Source organism: Calidris pugnax, unplaced genomic scaffold, assembly GCF_001431845.1.
Source record: "Calidris pugnax isolate Ruff unplaced genomic scaffold, ASM143184v1 scaffold38, whole genome shotgun sequence".
Lineage (NCBI taxonomy): Eukaryota > Metazoa > Chordata > Aves > Charadriiformes > Scolopacidae > Calidris > Calidris pugnax.
The window spans coordinates 11,303,535-11,321,603 of NW_015090995.1; the positions used below are offsets into that span (position 1 = coordinate 11,303,535).

An 18,069-nucleotide genomic window follows, 5' to 3' on the forward strand; every position below is an offset into this window, starting at 1 on the left:
TCAGTGAGGGAATCTGGCCGGTGATGATTGGCTTCGGCTGAGCATCTGAATCACACTGTGCCATTTCCAGTTTGAGACCAGAGACCCAATTTCTTGAATCACATTTCTGTGACAAATACACCTTTCCAAATTCCAGCTTATTTAATTGCAATTCATTTGTTTGCTGTTTGTATTCTGACAGTGCTCACACTGTGCCAGACACTCTCTGCTCCTGCAGGAGACCCGTCAGCCTACCCATGGCACCCAGACTTGCAGGGCTGTGAGGAGACGATTTCCCCCAGGCCTGTGCCCCACGTTGCTCTAAGAGCAGGTCAGTGTTCGTGCTGGACAGGCACAGCCAGGCTAACAGCTGTGGGGGGAACCTGCCTTCCCCCATAACAGGGCCTTTTACTATGCCTGAAGCCACCAGTCAATGTTTGCTCTCTGGCTGGAGAAAATTCAGGGTCGAGGGCAGCCTATGTGTAACACACAAAAGTCAGGCTAGACCCATGAAGGGAGACTTCATCTTCTGATGTGGTTGAGAGAAAGGCTCCTCGTCAGTCCAGGGACAGATTTTCTATATTCAGATAATTTCTTCATATCATGTTTCCATTTTGGGGAATCTCTGCATTTCTTAGAGCTTCCTGTCAAGAGAAGGACCTGGCCCCCTCAGAGCAAATGGGAGCTTTGCCATTTGCATCAGTGGAGTTTAAATGTCACTGCAAAGGCCGGGTGGTTCCCGTGGGACTGATTTCAAGCCAATATGTAGATCCCAGCAGAGATCTTCAGAGTCTGTATAGTTAGGAGCATGCAATGAAATCAGTGCCCTCCACCACATGCCTAAATCCAGAGCTCATCTGGGTACTAGATAGTTGCTATTATGATATTGGACTTATTTCTTATTTTTCTTTCTATCTTTGTACGTATGTCCAGCAAGGTTGGTTCTTATTTTCAACAAATCTGACCTGCTGTCTAAGACAAGTCCTCCCACACACGTGTGCCTCCTCCCTGTTTTTCTGCTTGCCTCCTGCACACTTCCTTTCTCCAGGCAATTTTAGGAGTGAAATGAAGTGCAAAGGTCAAAGCCTTTGCAGCGCGTAGCCGTGAATTCAATAAGGATGTTAAAAAAGATGTCCAGATTTGGCCCGAAGGGAATGTGGAGGATACATCTTTTACTCCTGCACACACCAGACTGGGAGATCAGCTGAGCTGCTGAACGAAACCCTGAATGAGGGTTCATTTCCCTACACTGAACCACGTTGCTATGATCAGGCAAAAGTGTAACAGCATAAACATTTGGGGCTTTTACTCTCCTCCTGCTGGCTACTCTGGTTTTCTTCATTAGGCCTGACAGTGTGTTGTTGAAGGGTTTAGTTTAAAATAATAATAATATATTAAAAAAGCAGTGTTGTGGTCCCCTACTAAAAGAGTCACTTTGCCCAATTTCCTGTTTATGTTCCTTCTCTCCGGAGCCCTCGCATCATGTGAGCACAGACAGTTATAGATAGGCTGCGTGACTGTTGCTGACCTCACACCACATGTTCAGTTAACAAGGTGAAACAGCAAAATTTGGTCTGTTTGTGTAAAGAATACTGAGAAAACTGCCAGTTCCAAGTAAAATAGAGGGCGAGGGACTCCCGATAGCCCAAGGCAGGGTGCAATCTCCAGGCAGTCCTTTCTGGTCTTTAACTGCTTTGCACATCTGTATTTACATCGTGCTTGTGAGTTATAAGAAAGGGGATTAGCCCCAACTCTATTTCTTTCCTTAGCAAAGCAGGTTTGGAGTCCTTCCATGAAAGCTATTAGTTTAGCAAACTTGCTCAAAATTTGTCCAAACTTCAGTCCCTTTGGTGTATACATTTTCCTATACTTGCTTCCAAAAATGATTGAAAAGTCCTGTGACTTAGCAAGCTTCAGTCATCCAGCAGATGGTTATACCCAGAATTTGTATTTCTAAACTGTTGCTCCTTAAGCAACCTGGGAGCAAACTGATCTTTTAACACCACGAGGATCCGTGCAGAGCCTTCTAAAAATCATTTGAGATTATGCAAGACTTTTAGATTAAAGCCATTCTAAGAAATCAAAATTTACCTCTCTTCAAGATTATATCTTATTACTGTGTTGGTATTAAAGAATTATTGTGAATGAGCCAGAGACGTCTTAGGGGTTTCCAGGCCATTTTACACAAGTAGTTTTCATGTAACAGTAGGAATCTGTGTGTTGCGGCATGAGGTTGCGGTGGCACTTTTCCCACTAACAGAAAACAAAGTTGTGTTGTTAAACCCAGGAAGACCTGTATCAGTGTATTAGTTTCTCCTTTCTCTCTGTTTTCAACTCGTTTCTGTAAAAAGCCCAGTCCTGCATCCTGAGAAATCAGAATTTTATTTTCTAACTGAGCAGAGCAGTGGCACTAAGCCAGACCAGCAGTTTTCTGACCATCAACCTCTGCCACCTTAAACAGGTAAAAAAGAATTTCAGATGGAAAAGTTGCACCATAGACTGGTTGAAGCCAAACACACAGATGTGAGCGCGTACCTCTGGGTGTATGGATAAGCATCCCGAGTATCGGGGACACAGCATAACTTCAGAGGCAGGTGTATCCCTGCAACAGGTGAATGAATCAGAGCATATGCAGCATGCAATGCTCATGTACCAGTTGTCAAGTGCTTTAGGATTTAAAGGTGAAAAAAAATGTGCTCCAGAAATTTAAGCTGCTTTCAGGATGATAATAATAATGTCGGTTTAGATACTACACATAAACATGCTGTGAGGGAATATGGAACTAAAACTCTTGGCTAGCTGGTGAGGCTGTAAACATCCTCATGTAAAGAGTCCTGCCTGTAAGTCTTCACTGTCAGGGAGCTTAAATGCCTGCAAAAATGTAGCAGCAGTCAGAAGGTGTATTTGGGGGGCAGCTTAAAGGAATGAATGTTTCACTGTGCCTGCCCTCAGGGAGAGAAAAATGTGGTGGAGGAGAGGAGGGCTCTGAGTGGGAGGAGATCCTTGAATGGCTTTAATAGATTCAGTGCTGTCTTCTGCTGTGGGGACCTCTGCTCTGAGTTGCGACCTACTTTACATCCCCATTGAAAGTGAAAAAGGCAGACAAAATGAAACAGAAAGGAGCATATGAGGATGCTCATGATGTGAGTCAATGTCTACCCCTGGCTGCCCCAGCAGTTTGAGCCCCCCTACCCGGCATCATGGCTGCTGGGGCTACAGCATGCAGGGATGTAGGTGGGACGGGGTCCACTTCCCTGCCCAGGGTGGGGACAAGGCCAGCCGGCCAAAACCAGCTTCCCTCCACCCAGGACTTTTGCTCACCCACCTCAGGTTCCTTTCCATGAGAGCTGGTGGCTCACTGGAAGGGTTGACAGCCCAGGGCCACGGCTGTGCCAACTAAAAGTATTGCGGCTGCCTGGGCTCTGCCCCACCTGGAGGCTTCCCGAGCTTGTGTGGGTTTCACACCACAGCTGGCTTGCTTTTCCTCAGTTCTCCAGATCCCTTTGGGCGCTGCTTCATAATGATGCCAAGTCACAAAAAATTCAGTTGCTTCTTGAAAGTGTGTGATACTGTCTTTACTGTCTTGTTAGTCCCAATGAAACACAGCCAAGCGCAGTGTGTGGGGTGTGTATTTATTTATTTATTAATACCAACTGTGTCTTTTTACTGGCACCCTGCAGAAGCTGTCGAGATTGCTGGCCAGCCCTGGTCGCTTGGTGCTCCTGACAAACTCCACTCGGCCACAAGCCTCTCCTTGGGAGGTGCAGCCCTCCAGGGCACAGCTGGGTTTCTGCCCTGTGGTGGCAGTTAGCTGTAATTTCATAATGACTGATCTTTATGCTTTCTATAAATGAGCTCAAAGGGGCCTGCACATATTTGCAGGGCAGCTGTTAACAAGAAAAGCTCCAAGCTTTCAGCACCATTGCTGTCAAAATAAGAGGAAGAATAGAGAAGTCATGCCCTGGGCTGACAATGGGGAGGGTGGCTTATTTACTTCATGCCTGTGTTAGGATTTTAATGTTAAGTGAATCCCCTGAAATAGTATTGCCATCCTGCCATCCCTTCTTTGGTGTTTGATTGCTATGGATTTCACAGGTAAGGTGTTATCGGCCCAGAGGCATTTCCATAGCTGTGGGACACTGAGGAGCACTGAGCTCTGTGGAGCCTTGTCAGGGATGGTCTGATCCTCCCTGACCACATGCCCCAGGGCAGGGCAAGAAGCACTGCCAAGCTATTTGACACATTTCAGCTCCCACCACCCCCCCAGGTGACATGGAGCCACAGTGTTTTACAGGTGTGGTAGGGTTTGTTGTAACTGGGATCAAAGCCGATGAGGCTTTGAGGGTGGTGAGGCACTGGTGCAAGTTGCCCAGAGAAGTTGTGGATGCTTGGTCCCTGCAACTGTTCAAGGCCAGGTTGGATGGGGCTTTGAGTAACCTGGTCTAGTGGAAGGTGTCCCTGCCCTTGGCAGGGGGGTTGGAACTAGATGATCTTTAAGGTCCCTTCCAACCAAAACCAGTCTATGATTCTCTTAATTCTTCCCCGTAGCAAGATCTTGTGGGATGAGATGCCTTGTCAGCATCTTCTCCTGCAAAGCTGAGGGACCCATCCACATGGCATAATGCCATGGGGAAAGCAAGGAGAGGATAGCCCTGATGCTCCCCTTCAGCCAGCAGCATCTTGTCCAGCAATTCCTGCTTGCATGGGGTGCAAGGGGATGCTCTGTCACCTTGCCAGTGTCCTCTAATCAAAATGTTTGTGAGAAGCACAGTTCTCATTTATTTACTGCTTTTACTAAAGGACGAGGGACATGAGTGAAATGACATTTCTTCATGTAAGCATCTGCCTCCTCCCTCCCCAAAATGCAGTGGTGTTATGAATTTTACTTTCAGAACTTGTTTTCTTATTTTCCACAAGGTTTTTAAGAACTTAGAACTCCCAAGTTTTTGGGTCTCTATGACTTTGACCCTTCATACCAAAACAAACCCATTAGCTTTACAAAGAATCTGCATGTTTATTAAATAGCAGTGACTCATTCTGTTGCAGATGTTTGTATATGTAAAACACCATAAATATTATGGATTAGGATGTAGGCCAGGCATTGGGAATGTGTGTGAGTTAGTAGGTAACATAAGACTTTGGGACTTTTTCTCCTTTCTTTTATTGTATGTCTTTTTTTCTTCACAAGCCACAGGTTTCTTTTTGTGAGAAATAGAAACAAAGGAAACCTCTCTGCTTCTACAGGACGTCATCTTAGATGCTTTATTACAAAGCTTTCATTGCACTTACAGTGCAGGAAATTTTTTGGTTAATGTTTTTAGTCAATCAATGTATGTGTATCATCTTGAAAGGAAGGTATTTCCCCTTCCACTATGAACCCATTGCATCTCCCTGGAGAAAGACTCATGCTGACTTTCTTGAAACAAGATTCATTTAGTCATACTGAAACTACCACAATCAGATAGACAGGTGACTCAATAAATGACTCACAACCTAGCAGATGGAATAGTGTTAGACTATTCTGCCCTGAACTCCTTGTATGATGGACCTTTGCACAAGGTGAGCCAGACTATTTGTGCTAGTCTGTGTTGAACATTGTTTTGTATGGGAACACTAGTTAGCTCAGAGCTTTTTCCCCCTATAGCTGGGCCCTGATCTTGAGAAAACAGTGCTGTAGTGGGCATGAACAGGCAGAGGAAGGGAGAGCTGATGCTTTTCCAGCACCTACAGGAATGCACCTCAGCTTCCAGGCACCTAAGTAAAGGGAGAAAAACTACTGCAAAAAAAATTCTCCTTCTGTTCTCTACGTTAAAAGAGAATTGCATGCCTGTGGAGACAGAGGAAGGCCTTATAGGAGGAGGAGTAGTCTTCTCTGAAATTGAGTATTTTTTGATTTTTCTTTCCCAGCCATAAACCATGAGTATTAGCGTCTCACTGCTGAAGAAGTTTGTGAGATCTGAATAGAAGATAAGGGATACAGCAAGGGAGACAAAATCCGAGAGAAGTGTTAAACCAGTGGGTGATGGGCAATGAGCTCAAGCTGTTCCCCAAGCACTGCACAGGGACATACTGGAAGGGACAAGCAGGTAGCCTCATTAGGGAGAGATTTACTATGCAAAGGTGATGGGAGCTTCAGACCAATAGCCACAACTGAAATAGCAAAACCATAACTCCATCTCGGGGACAGGCTGGGTGGTTTAAGAGGTCTTTTTCATCTGAGATTTCTGCAAGTGAGTTGATCGAGCGCTACTACCAACCACTGCAGGCTACTGAGCAGAGGGCAGGAGCCCTTCTGCAAGGGTCTTGCAGTCTGAGGAGCTCAAGACCCATTGGGCTGGCCCTTTTCTCTTTAAAGAGTGTCATGAGGAGCTCCCAACAATGTTCTTGGCTCTTTTAACATGAGGATGCTTGCTGGGAGCTGGGTCTGACTCCTTCCTCCTTCCTTGCAGGGACCGTACTCTGCAGTTCAAACACCTCTCGCTCTGTGCAGGCAGGGGAAGCTCTCTTGACTTGTATGGTCTTAATAGGCTTAGACATCAGCTGGCTACAAAGCTGTCAACATATGAATTTTAACTTCCTCTTTTAAGTAATTTATAGGAAATGCTATGAAGTTCCGCCTATTTTTTTCCCAAAAAAATATGTTTTTAAATTTTTCTTTTTAAAAAAGACAAGCTTTGAAAACTTGTGTCCCAAGTACTGGCAGTCCTGTGGGACTATTATCCTGCACCTCTGCTAGTTTTCTAGCCCCAAGGACGTCTCAGGGCTGAAGGCAGCAGTGAATATCAGAAGCCCAGTGTGTGCAGTGCCAGCCCTTAGCCAGCCATGGGAGGGAAGCCATGCCAGACCCTTCTCTGGTGGGATCTGCTGCTTTTCCAAGGGATTTTGCAGGAGGAGAGCAATCCCAAATGTTCAAACCTTTCACAGTCTTCCCCATCACTGAGTGTCAGACTCTTATTTCAGTGTCAGACCTCTCCACGGCAAGTGTGGGGACAAACACATGTCCCTTGCCCAGCTACAAGGCCACCTTGGTGGGTGAGGAATCAGTACACATCCACGGGTCATTCAGCTCCCCCTTGCCATTCCCTTTGCTGCATTTTGTAAAATGAAGATTATCCTCATGGGGGAGTCATGAGCATCAATTTAGCTGATAAAGAATTTCAAGTGTGTTGGCTATTCTGTGTTTTGTTATTAAAACCAGAAAAAAAATCAAGGACAAGTTATATTTCAGTTCAATTTACCTCATTTAGCTTGTATGTGTTCTGATTAATTATTTATATCTTGGATACTGGAGATTTTGTACATACAAATGAAAACATGGTCCTCAGACAGGAGGTAAGCGATGAAGGTCCTTGGCTAAACCTTTCCCATGCAGGCGCTCAGCTCCCACTCTGCACTTGCTTACCAGCTAGCTGTTTTTTCATCATGTAATAGGCTTGCTTGTGGCCTCTTTTATCTGATATTACTGTGATGGAGCAAACCTTCACATGTAATAGTAGCTCTTTTTAAACCTCACACCACTTATTCAGCAGAAGCAGAGACGTCAGATTGTGGAAGTAGCGATTGCTTTCTCAGAAACCCTGCTGAAATGGAAACAGAGCTATGCCTCTTCCCTTCACAAGTGGCTCTGGAATTCCCAAAGTGAAAAATTCAGGAGCAAGAAGAAAACACTGATAGCTTGTGTTGCACAGAGCAACGTGCTGGCATCTGACCAACACTGCTGCAAATTCTTTCTTCCTTTTGGCACCAAACTATTCCACTTACGAAGGGCAGATGAAAATTGTTCCAGATTTATGTTGTCTCGTCTGATTGTAGTTGTGCTTTTCTGGTAAAGCCTTCTCTTTAATGCCAACAAAGCTTTGGAGGACATGTAAACACATCAGCATCATATCATTCCTTCATCAAGAAAAAGCTAATTTCAAGACGCCCCCAAATAAATGTAATATTTCTTCTGGATGCATAGATCCTTTCCATAGTGTAAGTGAGGAGCCTAGGCTGAATCCCAAAAGTCAGTTCGTATTTAAGTGTATAGGTTACTTCATCTCAACCATGGGAGCACAATCTTTCGCCCTTAAATAGATCCAAATTCTCTTGTAAATTTGGCAGTGTGTGCAGCTCCAGACTAAATATTGTCAGATATAATTGGCTCTGATCAGCTGAAACAAATCCATTCTGGGCACAGGCTCATGGTAATAGCGACTGTGCCTTACAAACCCTGCCGAGGAAATAGTTGCAGTAGTTGGGTGCAGGTTGACTGTACACACCATGTCCCCCGGGGCTGGAGGGAGCCGGGAGCAGAGCTCTTGGCTGTACCATTGGCTTCTGGCACAGCACAGCCATCATGGTGCCAGCACAGGGAAATGGCCTCAAGTTGCGCCAGGGTAGGTTCAGGCTGGATATTAGGAAAAATTTTTTCACTGAAAGGGTTATCAGACATTGGAATGGGCTGCCCAGGGAGGTGGTTGAGGCACCATCCCTGGAGGTGTTCAAAAGACGGGTTGATGTAGTGCTGGGAGGTATGGTTTAGTGATGATGCTCCTTGTTTGTTGTGTGGGTGTCTATTTTTGTCAGTTAGGTTGACGGTTGGACAAGATGATCTTTAAGGTCCCTTCCAACCTAGAAGATTCTGTGATTCTGTGATACTGGTATCCAGAGTACCAGCGTGCAAGTTAAAGGACTCCATACACCACTACCCCCTACCCCATGCATCCCATATTAATGACCTTATTGTTGATTACTGCTGCTCCCAAGTAATGACTGGGGTAGTGTGGTGGGAAGGGGCTGTGATGGTGAGACAATGGACAGAGTCTGCAGCCACAGACAAGCCCTTAGGAAGGCAAGTACTGAAAGAACAAGGAGCAAAATACACCCAAACCCTGGCCAACACCTCCACCAGAACAGAGAGGAAAGAAGAATCCTCCCAGCAAAAGTGCTGTTTTGAATTGAAATTATTAGAATGATCACACCAAATCTCAGTCACTGTGATTCACCAAACAGAGCAGACATATATACAGAGGAGAAGGGAATGCTGCAGTACAGCAAACATTTGCTTTCCACCCTCAGATAATACCCATGTGTCACTGAATTCAGCGCACCAGAGAATTCTCTATTTCCCATTAGAGCTAATATCCTAGAAGATTCTGTGATTCTGTGATTCTGGTTCAGGTGAGCAATGGGGAAGGGGAGGAAGGCACACACCACACCACTCCACATCCTGGTCTGTGGGCAAAGGTCACACTGCAAAGACAAAAAAACAGGGATGGCGGAAAGAACCGTAACAGCGGGCAGAGACGGCAGCCTTGTCAGTTTTTAAGAAACTTGTCAGTTTTCTTTAAAAAGAAAACTACAACTAGGTAAAACCCCACCATGCTCTGCCACAGGGCTGGGCTGGGCACTGGAGGGGAGTTGCCATGGGGTGTGAATGTCTACCTTGTAGGTGCCAGGCACCTCCTGTGCCTCCAGCCCAGGGCAGAGGAACCCCAGCCCCTGCTCCGGCAGAGCGGACTGCGTGGTACAGGAGCTGCCCGCATCCCTGTGAGATAAAAGCTGCCGCCGCCATCTTGTCTGGCCAAGGCCTGCCACAGCTGGGCTCCCAGTGACTCCGGTGTGCTGCATCCCCTTCCCCTGGGGAAAGAAGACGTGCAGCTCATTGCAGGCAAATGCCAGGAAAATGAGGAGATGATATTTGACTCTTGGAGATCAAAGCCTCGTGTTGAAAGGTGTGCCAAAACCCCTGCTTTGCGTATGCCACAGAGCAGGGCGAGCCCTGTGTATCGGTAACGCAAACCTGCTCGTGTCCATTCGCAGGCAAGCTGCGAGCGTCTCAAAAACACTCAGTACTTAGTGTCATTGTACACTCAGCGTTGGGGGATAAGCGAAAGTGGTTTGGTGTACATTTTGCGAATAAAGGTACATATCGGTGAAAGTTTCAGAATGGAAATGAGTGTGTAGACAGTGGTGGGACTGGATGTGTTAAATGGGAGAAGAGGTGCAAAAGATGGTCCTTCAGCCCCTCCCACGCAGGTAGCTGTGTTGGTAGCCGTGCCACTTTCCTCCTAAAGACTGCAGGGAAATAAAAGGAGCCCAGAAAGGCATGGTGCAAGTGCATGCTGTGCATGTGGGTGCAGTTTGATGGTATGACAAAGCTGATGTTAACAGCAAGCACCCAGGGAAGACCTGGTCTCATCCTCTCCCCCTCTCCTGGTACTGGCCTGCCTGCACCCGGGGAGGCTGGGTGCAGGGCACCAGGCTGGCAGCACTCTCCCTTTCCCAGTGTGGAACTAGATGGTCTCCACTGGTTTTGGTCCTTACACAGCTCCCTTTGGTGGCAGGCAAGGAGCAGCACTGGTGCGGGGCAGCAGGCAAGCTGGCCAGGCAGTGGTGGCAAACTCCCCATCGGCCAGGCTGTGCCACCACCCTGCACTGCTGCCACCCTGCCCAGGCACCCCACTGATTCCAAGGGAGGCTGAGTGCTTAGATATCTGTGAAGATATGAGCCTGTGAGCGCTGACTGACCCACACTGTTGCTGTCTCAGGCTGTGCCTGTTGAAAGGCTCCCTCCCCTCGGCTCCAAGTCCAGCAGGGAGTTGGCAGCATGGGCAGGTTTTGCTCTGGTCCCCGCAACTCACAGGAGATACCACCACGAACCTGAGGAAGGCAGAGAGGGCAGCCATGCAGGAGATGGAGAGAGGAGGCCCACCCTTCCAAAGGGCAGTGCAGATTTGGGCAGCTACCTGGCATTATTTCCCCTCAGCCCTGTTTTCATGGCTGCCCAGCTATAAATGCTACACATTTTTTCTCACACAGCCTCAGCCCTGCTCTCCTCTCCCATAAGCCACACTGACTCTCCATTTCCCGTCTCACAGCGCCAGCCAGATGATGAGCTTGATCAGATTGCGTATCTGCAAGGAAACAGGTTATCAGGCAGCTTCTCAGCTACTACAAAACCAAGCCAGCAGAGCCATGGCTGCTCGCACCACACCAAAGCCAGCCTGCACCTCACAACAGAGGGACCGTGAGCTTTTCCACAAAGCACAGCTGCAGCTCTCTCTCTCCTCTCACTGTGCTGAAACTACAGACTCTTTCCGACCCATGAAAATTAAAATGCTAAAGAAATGGGGACTGGGCTGCTGTGGCTAAGGATGTTGTACTGGCGATCAGGCAGGTAGCCCTGAGCTGACCTGAGCCTCAGAGCTAGGCTCCAACTTCCCCACAGCTGCATGGATGCCAGCAAGGCTACTCCCCCATTCCGTTCCTCCCCCTCCCCAGCTTGCCCCTGTGCAGGTGATTCCACTCAATTTCCATCAGAAGGAGCCAGGTGTATTTAAGGGGCAGGGCCAGCAACCTTAGGAAGAGGAATGAGAAGTGGTCTTGCAGTCTTGGGGGAAGATGTGATGATGCCCTCCCCTCTCTGCCTTTAGAATCTGCTCCTCTGGGAGGCAAAGAAGCAGGTCTCCTTTGGCTTATTCCTCCTGAAGCTTTTCTCTTTTGATGTTTAGGGGTGGGAATGTGTGAAAGGATGTCACCTTTCCATCCTGGTGCATCTGTGGGGTGTGCATTAGGCCTGTGTGGCACTCAGGCTGCTGGTGGCAGAGACATGGGTCTTTCTGGGACTATACATGTGAGATACCTGCTGCGCTGTATTCCACTGTTGAAGCTTGCTCATCAGGAAAGTGTTTCTCTGTTAAATATTTTTCCTTTGTTTCTATTTCCTTTGAGGGGAGTGTGTGTTCTTTTTTTCCTGGCTCTCACAACAGTAGACTCAGACATCTGTTATCTCTAGCTACTTTCAACAGAGACCAAATCACTTTCAAACCTCAACAGGTCATGAGGGCAAGACTGAATTTTCTTTGTGCAATACACTTTGCACCTCGCTTCTGCTTCCTGTTTATTCCTGATGTGATACCCCCCTCCCTGTCTGAAAATCCCACCTTTACACAGGTCAACATGTGTTTGCTCAGTTTTGCGAGAGTTCCCTCTATGATATTTCATTCTCTGGTCCCTGTATATTGTTTTTGAAGAATCTTTTGCTTTCAAAATAGATTATGGTCCTGTCAGGCTGAACAAACTTACTTCTAGATAAATTTTTGGATGAATATGGACTGTGAAAAGCTTGCTGCACTGCAAGAAAGTCTCTTTTGAGTAGGAAAAAAAAAAAAAGCAAGCTTCTTCTCGACAAATGATTGTTGCTATTTTTTGTTGATTATTTTAACTATCACCATGCCCATGGGAACTCTGAGTCAGCAAAATCTGCACTGCCTGTATTGATCTTAAACTGTGCCAGTAAGGACTTAGATCTTAGAGGAAGCATCCTGAGTTCAGTTATTTTGCCTTAAGGCCAAATGGTTGGCTGTCTTTAAACTGACAGACAGATCCCCTCTCTGCAAAATGAGCATGACTTTTAATTCAAGCACAAGGTATCACCCAGATTTCCATTCTTGTGGCAAGTCATTTTGCAAAGAGCACTTGAATAAGATTTGGGTAGGGAGGTTGTGGTGGTTGTTGTTCAGATGATTCTTTAATGAACTTTTAACTCTCCTGAAGGCAGCTAAAGCAGCCAGTGGCCGTACAGTTGTCACAGGCTCCTGGGCAGTGGGCGAGTCCTTGCACCTCTCCCAGGCTGCCATCAGAGCTGGGGCAGCTGCTCCCTGGCAGCCACTCAGGCCTCGCTGGTTTGGGCATGGCTTTATCCTACACAGTTTTATGGAGTTTGGTAAGGAGGAGGCTCTTAATGTCTTATTTCAGTTTTTCTCTGTGGAGCAGAGCTCGGAGTGGATTTCTTCTGGCCCTCAGAGTGTGGTGACAGCTGTAATCAACACAGAGGCGCTTATACTGTTGATGAACGAAAACAGCTGCTGAAAAAGGGGAAAATGTTTTATTTTGTTCCTAGAAACTTGCATGTAGTTCTATTAAGTGATGATGCATCCTAGTCCTGCCAGGACTTCATTTAAGCCTATATGGAACCCATACCTTCAGTCACAAAGGTCTAAATGGCATCATTGCTAACCAGGTTTGGTTTGGGTTGATGGTCACTTGAAGAAGTGTCTGTGTAAATAGGCATTCTTCTGTTAAGTTTGGAAGTTTTCTGTTTAACTTTTTTAGCACTACAACTCCTTTAAGGTTTGCTCTGGGCTTTCAGAAGTAACTGGCAGTTCATTAACAGCTTTTTATTAGCACTGAAAACCATCGAAGAGAGCTGCACAGGTCATCTGGAGCCCTGGGTTTGCTGGGCAAAAGGCATTTGTTGCTAGATATTATCTCATGTGCTGCAACACAGGATGCAGTCCTAGGTGTTTTTATTTCACAAAATAAAATGGGTTATAATCTCTTCTGTAGATGAGATGGTGAAGTACCAGATCATTTTGATTACCCCATGCTGGCAGGCTGAGGGTGAGAGGGGAGAAGTCTTGCTCCTCTTCACCTCCAAAGGGACAACTCTCTGCCTTTTTTCCTGTCACAAATGCAAGCTGATAGCAAGCACATCAAATCAAAGTCACAATTTGGCCAGCTTATTAAAACAACTATAAAACATAAAAGAAAATAAGCATGTGTGGGCTGATATATTATGTGGTTGGCAGTAAAAGGGTTGTGTTTGTGCCATTTGCAGGCATGGAGGAAGCGCTGGTTTGTGCTACGCAGAGGCCGCATGAGTGGGAACCCAGATGTGCTGGAGTACTACAGGAACAACCACTCCAAAAAGCCCATTCGGATCATCGACCTCAATGAGTGCGAAGTGCTGAAGCACTCAGGGCCCAACTTCATCAAGAAGGAATTTCAGAACAACTTTGTCTTTATTGTGAGAACCACCTACCGCACCTTCTACCTGGTAGCCAAAACTGAGGAAGAGATGCAGATCTGGGTGCACAACATCAGCCAGATCTGTAACTTTGGACATCTAGAAGATGGCACAGGTAGGATCACGAACATGCTCATTGGAGGTTGGGAGGATGACCAGTGCCTGGGCTCCTCCACAGCAGCACCAGTGGTGAGAAGAAGCATGGACCTTGCTGGCTGATTGGGCTATTGGGGATCTCAACACTGCTGGGTAGAAATAACAGCTGGCTGCTAGGTCTCACTTTGATGAACCAATTCCTGCTAAAATAAACAGCAGGTCCTTAATAAGAAAAGGTATTGTTTATGTGAAAAGCTGATTGAGTGTTATCTTCTGGGGCTGTTTATTTCATTACATGTCCCATATTTATTTAGTTTGGCTTAATATAAGACACCTGTTCCAGGAAAGTGTCCTGCAAAAGTCATGTTTTCTCAGGCTTTGCTGGATGTGGAATGTGCACTGACTTGGGTGTATATGCACATACATAAATCAATGATAAAAATACTGAGCTGTCTTAGTCTACCAGTGAGAAGAAAAATAAAGAAAAAGCAGAAGATGGGAGAGTGTTAGAAGTGTGTGTCTAGACTTAAGAGATGGTCCTTCCAGTGAAGCGTAAAGTCAACCTGTTTTGCCAGGACCTACACCTGTATATACTCAGTAGGGTGAATTCTTGGAAAGCTTCCAAGAATTAACCACTCCAAGATGAATGTAGTCAGTAATTAAAGTCGGGACCTGTATCATCATTAACTTACCTTTCAAATGAGACAATCAGGCTCAGATAACAGCAATCTGTCTTTCCCTTGACATTTCCAAGGGGCAGATACAGCAGCAATTTGAGAGCTTCATAGGAAGTGAGTCAGAACAAAGTCCTTTCTCTGTGATAAATGGCAGTGCAAGAGCAGAGAAGGGTGGTAATGGGGGCACTCAATCCCAAGGGCAGTAGTATGTTTGAGGGTGTCATGGTGTGGCCAGACATATTCTCCTGCTGTGGTCTCTGTACTGCTGTGGTCTGACTGCTACTGGTGTCTGCAAGTGCCACGTAGCCATACCTTTACCTTGTAACTTGAAAGGAAACAAAACGCTGTGGTGAGATATTTTATTTTAATCTATGCTGGTTTTTGGTCTTCTTTAATTTTCTCTTCAGTAGTTTATTCTGAGGGGAGAGGGGAATGGCAGGGGCACTGCAGTGGTCCTGTTATAGATGTAATGTCTGCTCTTTCCCCATTTGCCTTAGAGACCACCAAGAAAATGTGCTGACGTATTTTTATGTGCCAGTACAAACTGCCCATGAATGCAACTTGCAAATTAGAGCTGATAGCTTTGAGGGATTTGAGTTAATAGCCCCTTAGAGTTTGGATGTAATTAGGAATATTCAGTGACCCCCTTCCTGCTGATCTGCCCTTGTTGACACTGAGATGCTGCTCTTGCGTTGCTACTTCTAGTGCAGTATATTTTTAGATATAATTTTACCAATTACTCTGAAATGAAGGTAAGTCTTTCCATGCAAAACAGAAAAAAAGAAAAATAATTTCTGTCTCTCGAATGTGTACTGGCACTGTGTTGAGGATGTGCACAGGGAGATGTGATGTGTGGCAGAGAGGAGCTAAGGCAGCGGCTGTCCCCAGGACAGATGCATTTATAAGGCTTATGTATGGGCAATACTCAGAGTAGTACACAGTGGTATTTCTCTCCCAGCACAGATTGCCAGTGTAGGCACTGCTGGACAAGAAGTGACAACTCTTGATTGGGAAAGCTGACATCCCAGCTTTCCACTCCCTTCAAGGTGGATATTATCCCCCAAGAAGTTCAGCAGTGCAGAGTATTTGCCTTGTTTCAGTATAAAGTCTGGCACCTGAACTTACAGACCTCATCACAGACTGCATAAGCTAAGCTTCCAGACACGCACTTATCCTATCTATCTCTAACGGCAAATGGCTCATAAGATCTTCTATTTATCCTGCAGTTCATGCCAGTGAGGTCAGGTCTCGGGTGTATTCAGGTCAGGCTGCAGGGCACATTCAGATCCTCAGATTTAAATCTGCACAGTTCCACAGGTTGCCCATCACATTTCAAAGAGTTGTTAATTGCTTCAGCTTTTTGGAAGCACCTAAATCCCCCAAGAGCCTGTAGGTTTAAACAAATTACCCTTAAAAATTAACATAAGAAGAGAAAAGCTCTATTAAATGCCATATGCTTTTTTAACTTGAATGCTACTGTGTTAAAAAAAATAATAGTCTCTGAAATGAATCATCAAAAGAAAGACACATCAATTGCAGGAAACTTTAATAAGCTATTCTCTGTGTTAAAATGAATCTCAAAGCCAATATTATTTTGTGAAATCAATCACTCTTAATCCTTGCATCCCTGAAAATTTGCTGTGACTTTGAGACCAAAACCGAATCTGCTGCTTTCTCCACTTAATGCACGGAAAGGGCAGCCACCAGTTTGCACGGTGGAAACACCGTCGCATTGTTCCCCGTTGGTCCCTTCCAGTAGCAAAGCCGTGGGACAAACAGCCAGGTCTTAGCAATCAGCAGCCTCTGGTCTGGCATGTAGGCACCAGACAGGGACTACAGTTAGCAAAGGGCAGCTGGCCCTGTGAGGACAGCTTTTAGTCAACAAGAGGGGGATGGCTGAGAGACAGAGGCGCAGGGCAAGCGCCAGGCAGATGTCAGGAAGCACCTGGGAGGGCGGCTGTCAGGAAGGACTTGCCAGCAGCAACAATTCTGCTGTGGCACTCGACTGCCATAAGAAACTGTGCCACTGGCTGTGCTGAAAGTGAAGGGCCTCCCTCCCTATTTTCCTACCATCTCTAGTGGAGCAGTCATTCCCCAACCCCATGGGACCCGTGGCCACCTCGATCAGGTGATTGAGAGGAGGATTGGGCCAAGTGGCTGGGCTGGGGAGGGGATGAAATGAGGTGGCGATGGGACATCATGGGCACGCTTTATCCCATATGCAAGCTGAAACTATGATTAATTGACACAACGAAATATAGCAGCTTTTCATTGGAGAAACTGCTGTGGAAGTTGTTTGAAGCCTTACTTTTAAAGATTGTAGCTGTGCATTGAATCCTTCCCCAGGCCATGCCCTGGCAGGCAGCTCCTTAGCCCAAGAGGGACTTTTTGCCTTGGGTTCCCTCTTCACTTCTTCCATAGGCTCCAGGTTTTGTTCCACATCCCATGAAAACACCTTGCTCCTTCTGGATGCACCCCTTACCTGAAGGTCCCTGCTGATTTCCAATGCTTCCCTGTTGCTCTAATCTCTCCCACAGCACCTAGGGCCACAGTGGAACCTGATGTCCCCGCAGAGGCCCCCTCACTGGTGCCTTTCCTGCACAGTGCATGGGCCAGGATGTCCCCCAAGAGGGACACAGACCTTTGTGTCCCTCTTGGCTGCTGGCAGCTGGATTAGAGTATTTCTGTTCCTCTACCTCTCCCTCACCTCTGGTTGCTCTGTTGTTCACACCCATTCTTGCCCATTACTGGGACTTTCTCCCTTTCTGCTGCTCCTCTGATGGCTTCTTTCCTTAAATGTCTCTCCCCTTTTTTTTAATTTTGCCAATGTGCACACACCCTGCCATGGCATGGGGATGGTTTGATTCCCCAAGACCTTGCTGCAGCCACACTGGGGAGCATCTCCTCTGGTGAGAACAGCATGCTGGGAGCAAGGGGAGCCAGGATCACCACATAAGGGGGCTACCTGGAGGGACTATGCTCTCCTTGCAGAGACACTTTCTCCTGAGCATCTTCACTTTATTTCCCTCCCTGTTCCCCTACAAAGCGGGCAGGCAGGCTCCCGGCGGGCCTGCTCACAGCAGCGTCTGGCCCTTGCACAGGAGGTCAGGGGAGTTGTGACGGCTCCTCCCAGCCCATGCTGCAGGACAGGCACTGACACTACTCCCTTCACACTCCCCTCTCAGCGGGAGGAAATCCCTTCTCGGCTGCAGAGACTCAAGGCTGCTCTTTAATGTCAGGCTCTGGCCCCTGGCCAGGAAGGGTGGGTGGTGTCTCTACCTCCTTGGTATGGTCATGCAGCCTGGCGGGGGATTGCTGTGAGCAGGACTCCCTTATCTCACTGTGTTCCTGCACTGCTGTTGCACCGTAACAATTTTTGGGGAGTGGCCTGGGGTCTGTAGCAGGAGGGAGAAGCCCTCTGTTTCTCCAAGCAATGGCCCTGCATTGATGGGGAAAGTCACCCACGCTTCACATCTTTCATGGTGACTTTCCCCATCAGTGCAGGCAGAGATTTTTTGGGTTAGT

General features: G+C 46.8%; 1 protein-coding gene across 2 annotated transcripts in view; it reads left to right on the forward strand.

Annotated features, from left to right (window-relative positions):
* Positions 1 to 18,069, forward strand: part of GAB3 (GRB2 associated binding protein 3) — a 69,097-nt gene that overhangs the window by 34,292 nt on the left and 16,736 nt on the right. For both annotated transcript variants that reach the window (XM_014955311.1, XM_014955312.1), the window contains exon 2: positions 13,583 to 13,886. In XM_014955311.1, the coding sequence (XP_014810797.1) occupies positions 13,583 to 13,886 (304 nt within the window). The remainder of the gene's footprint in view (positions 1 to 13,582; positions 13,887 to 18,069) is intronic.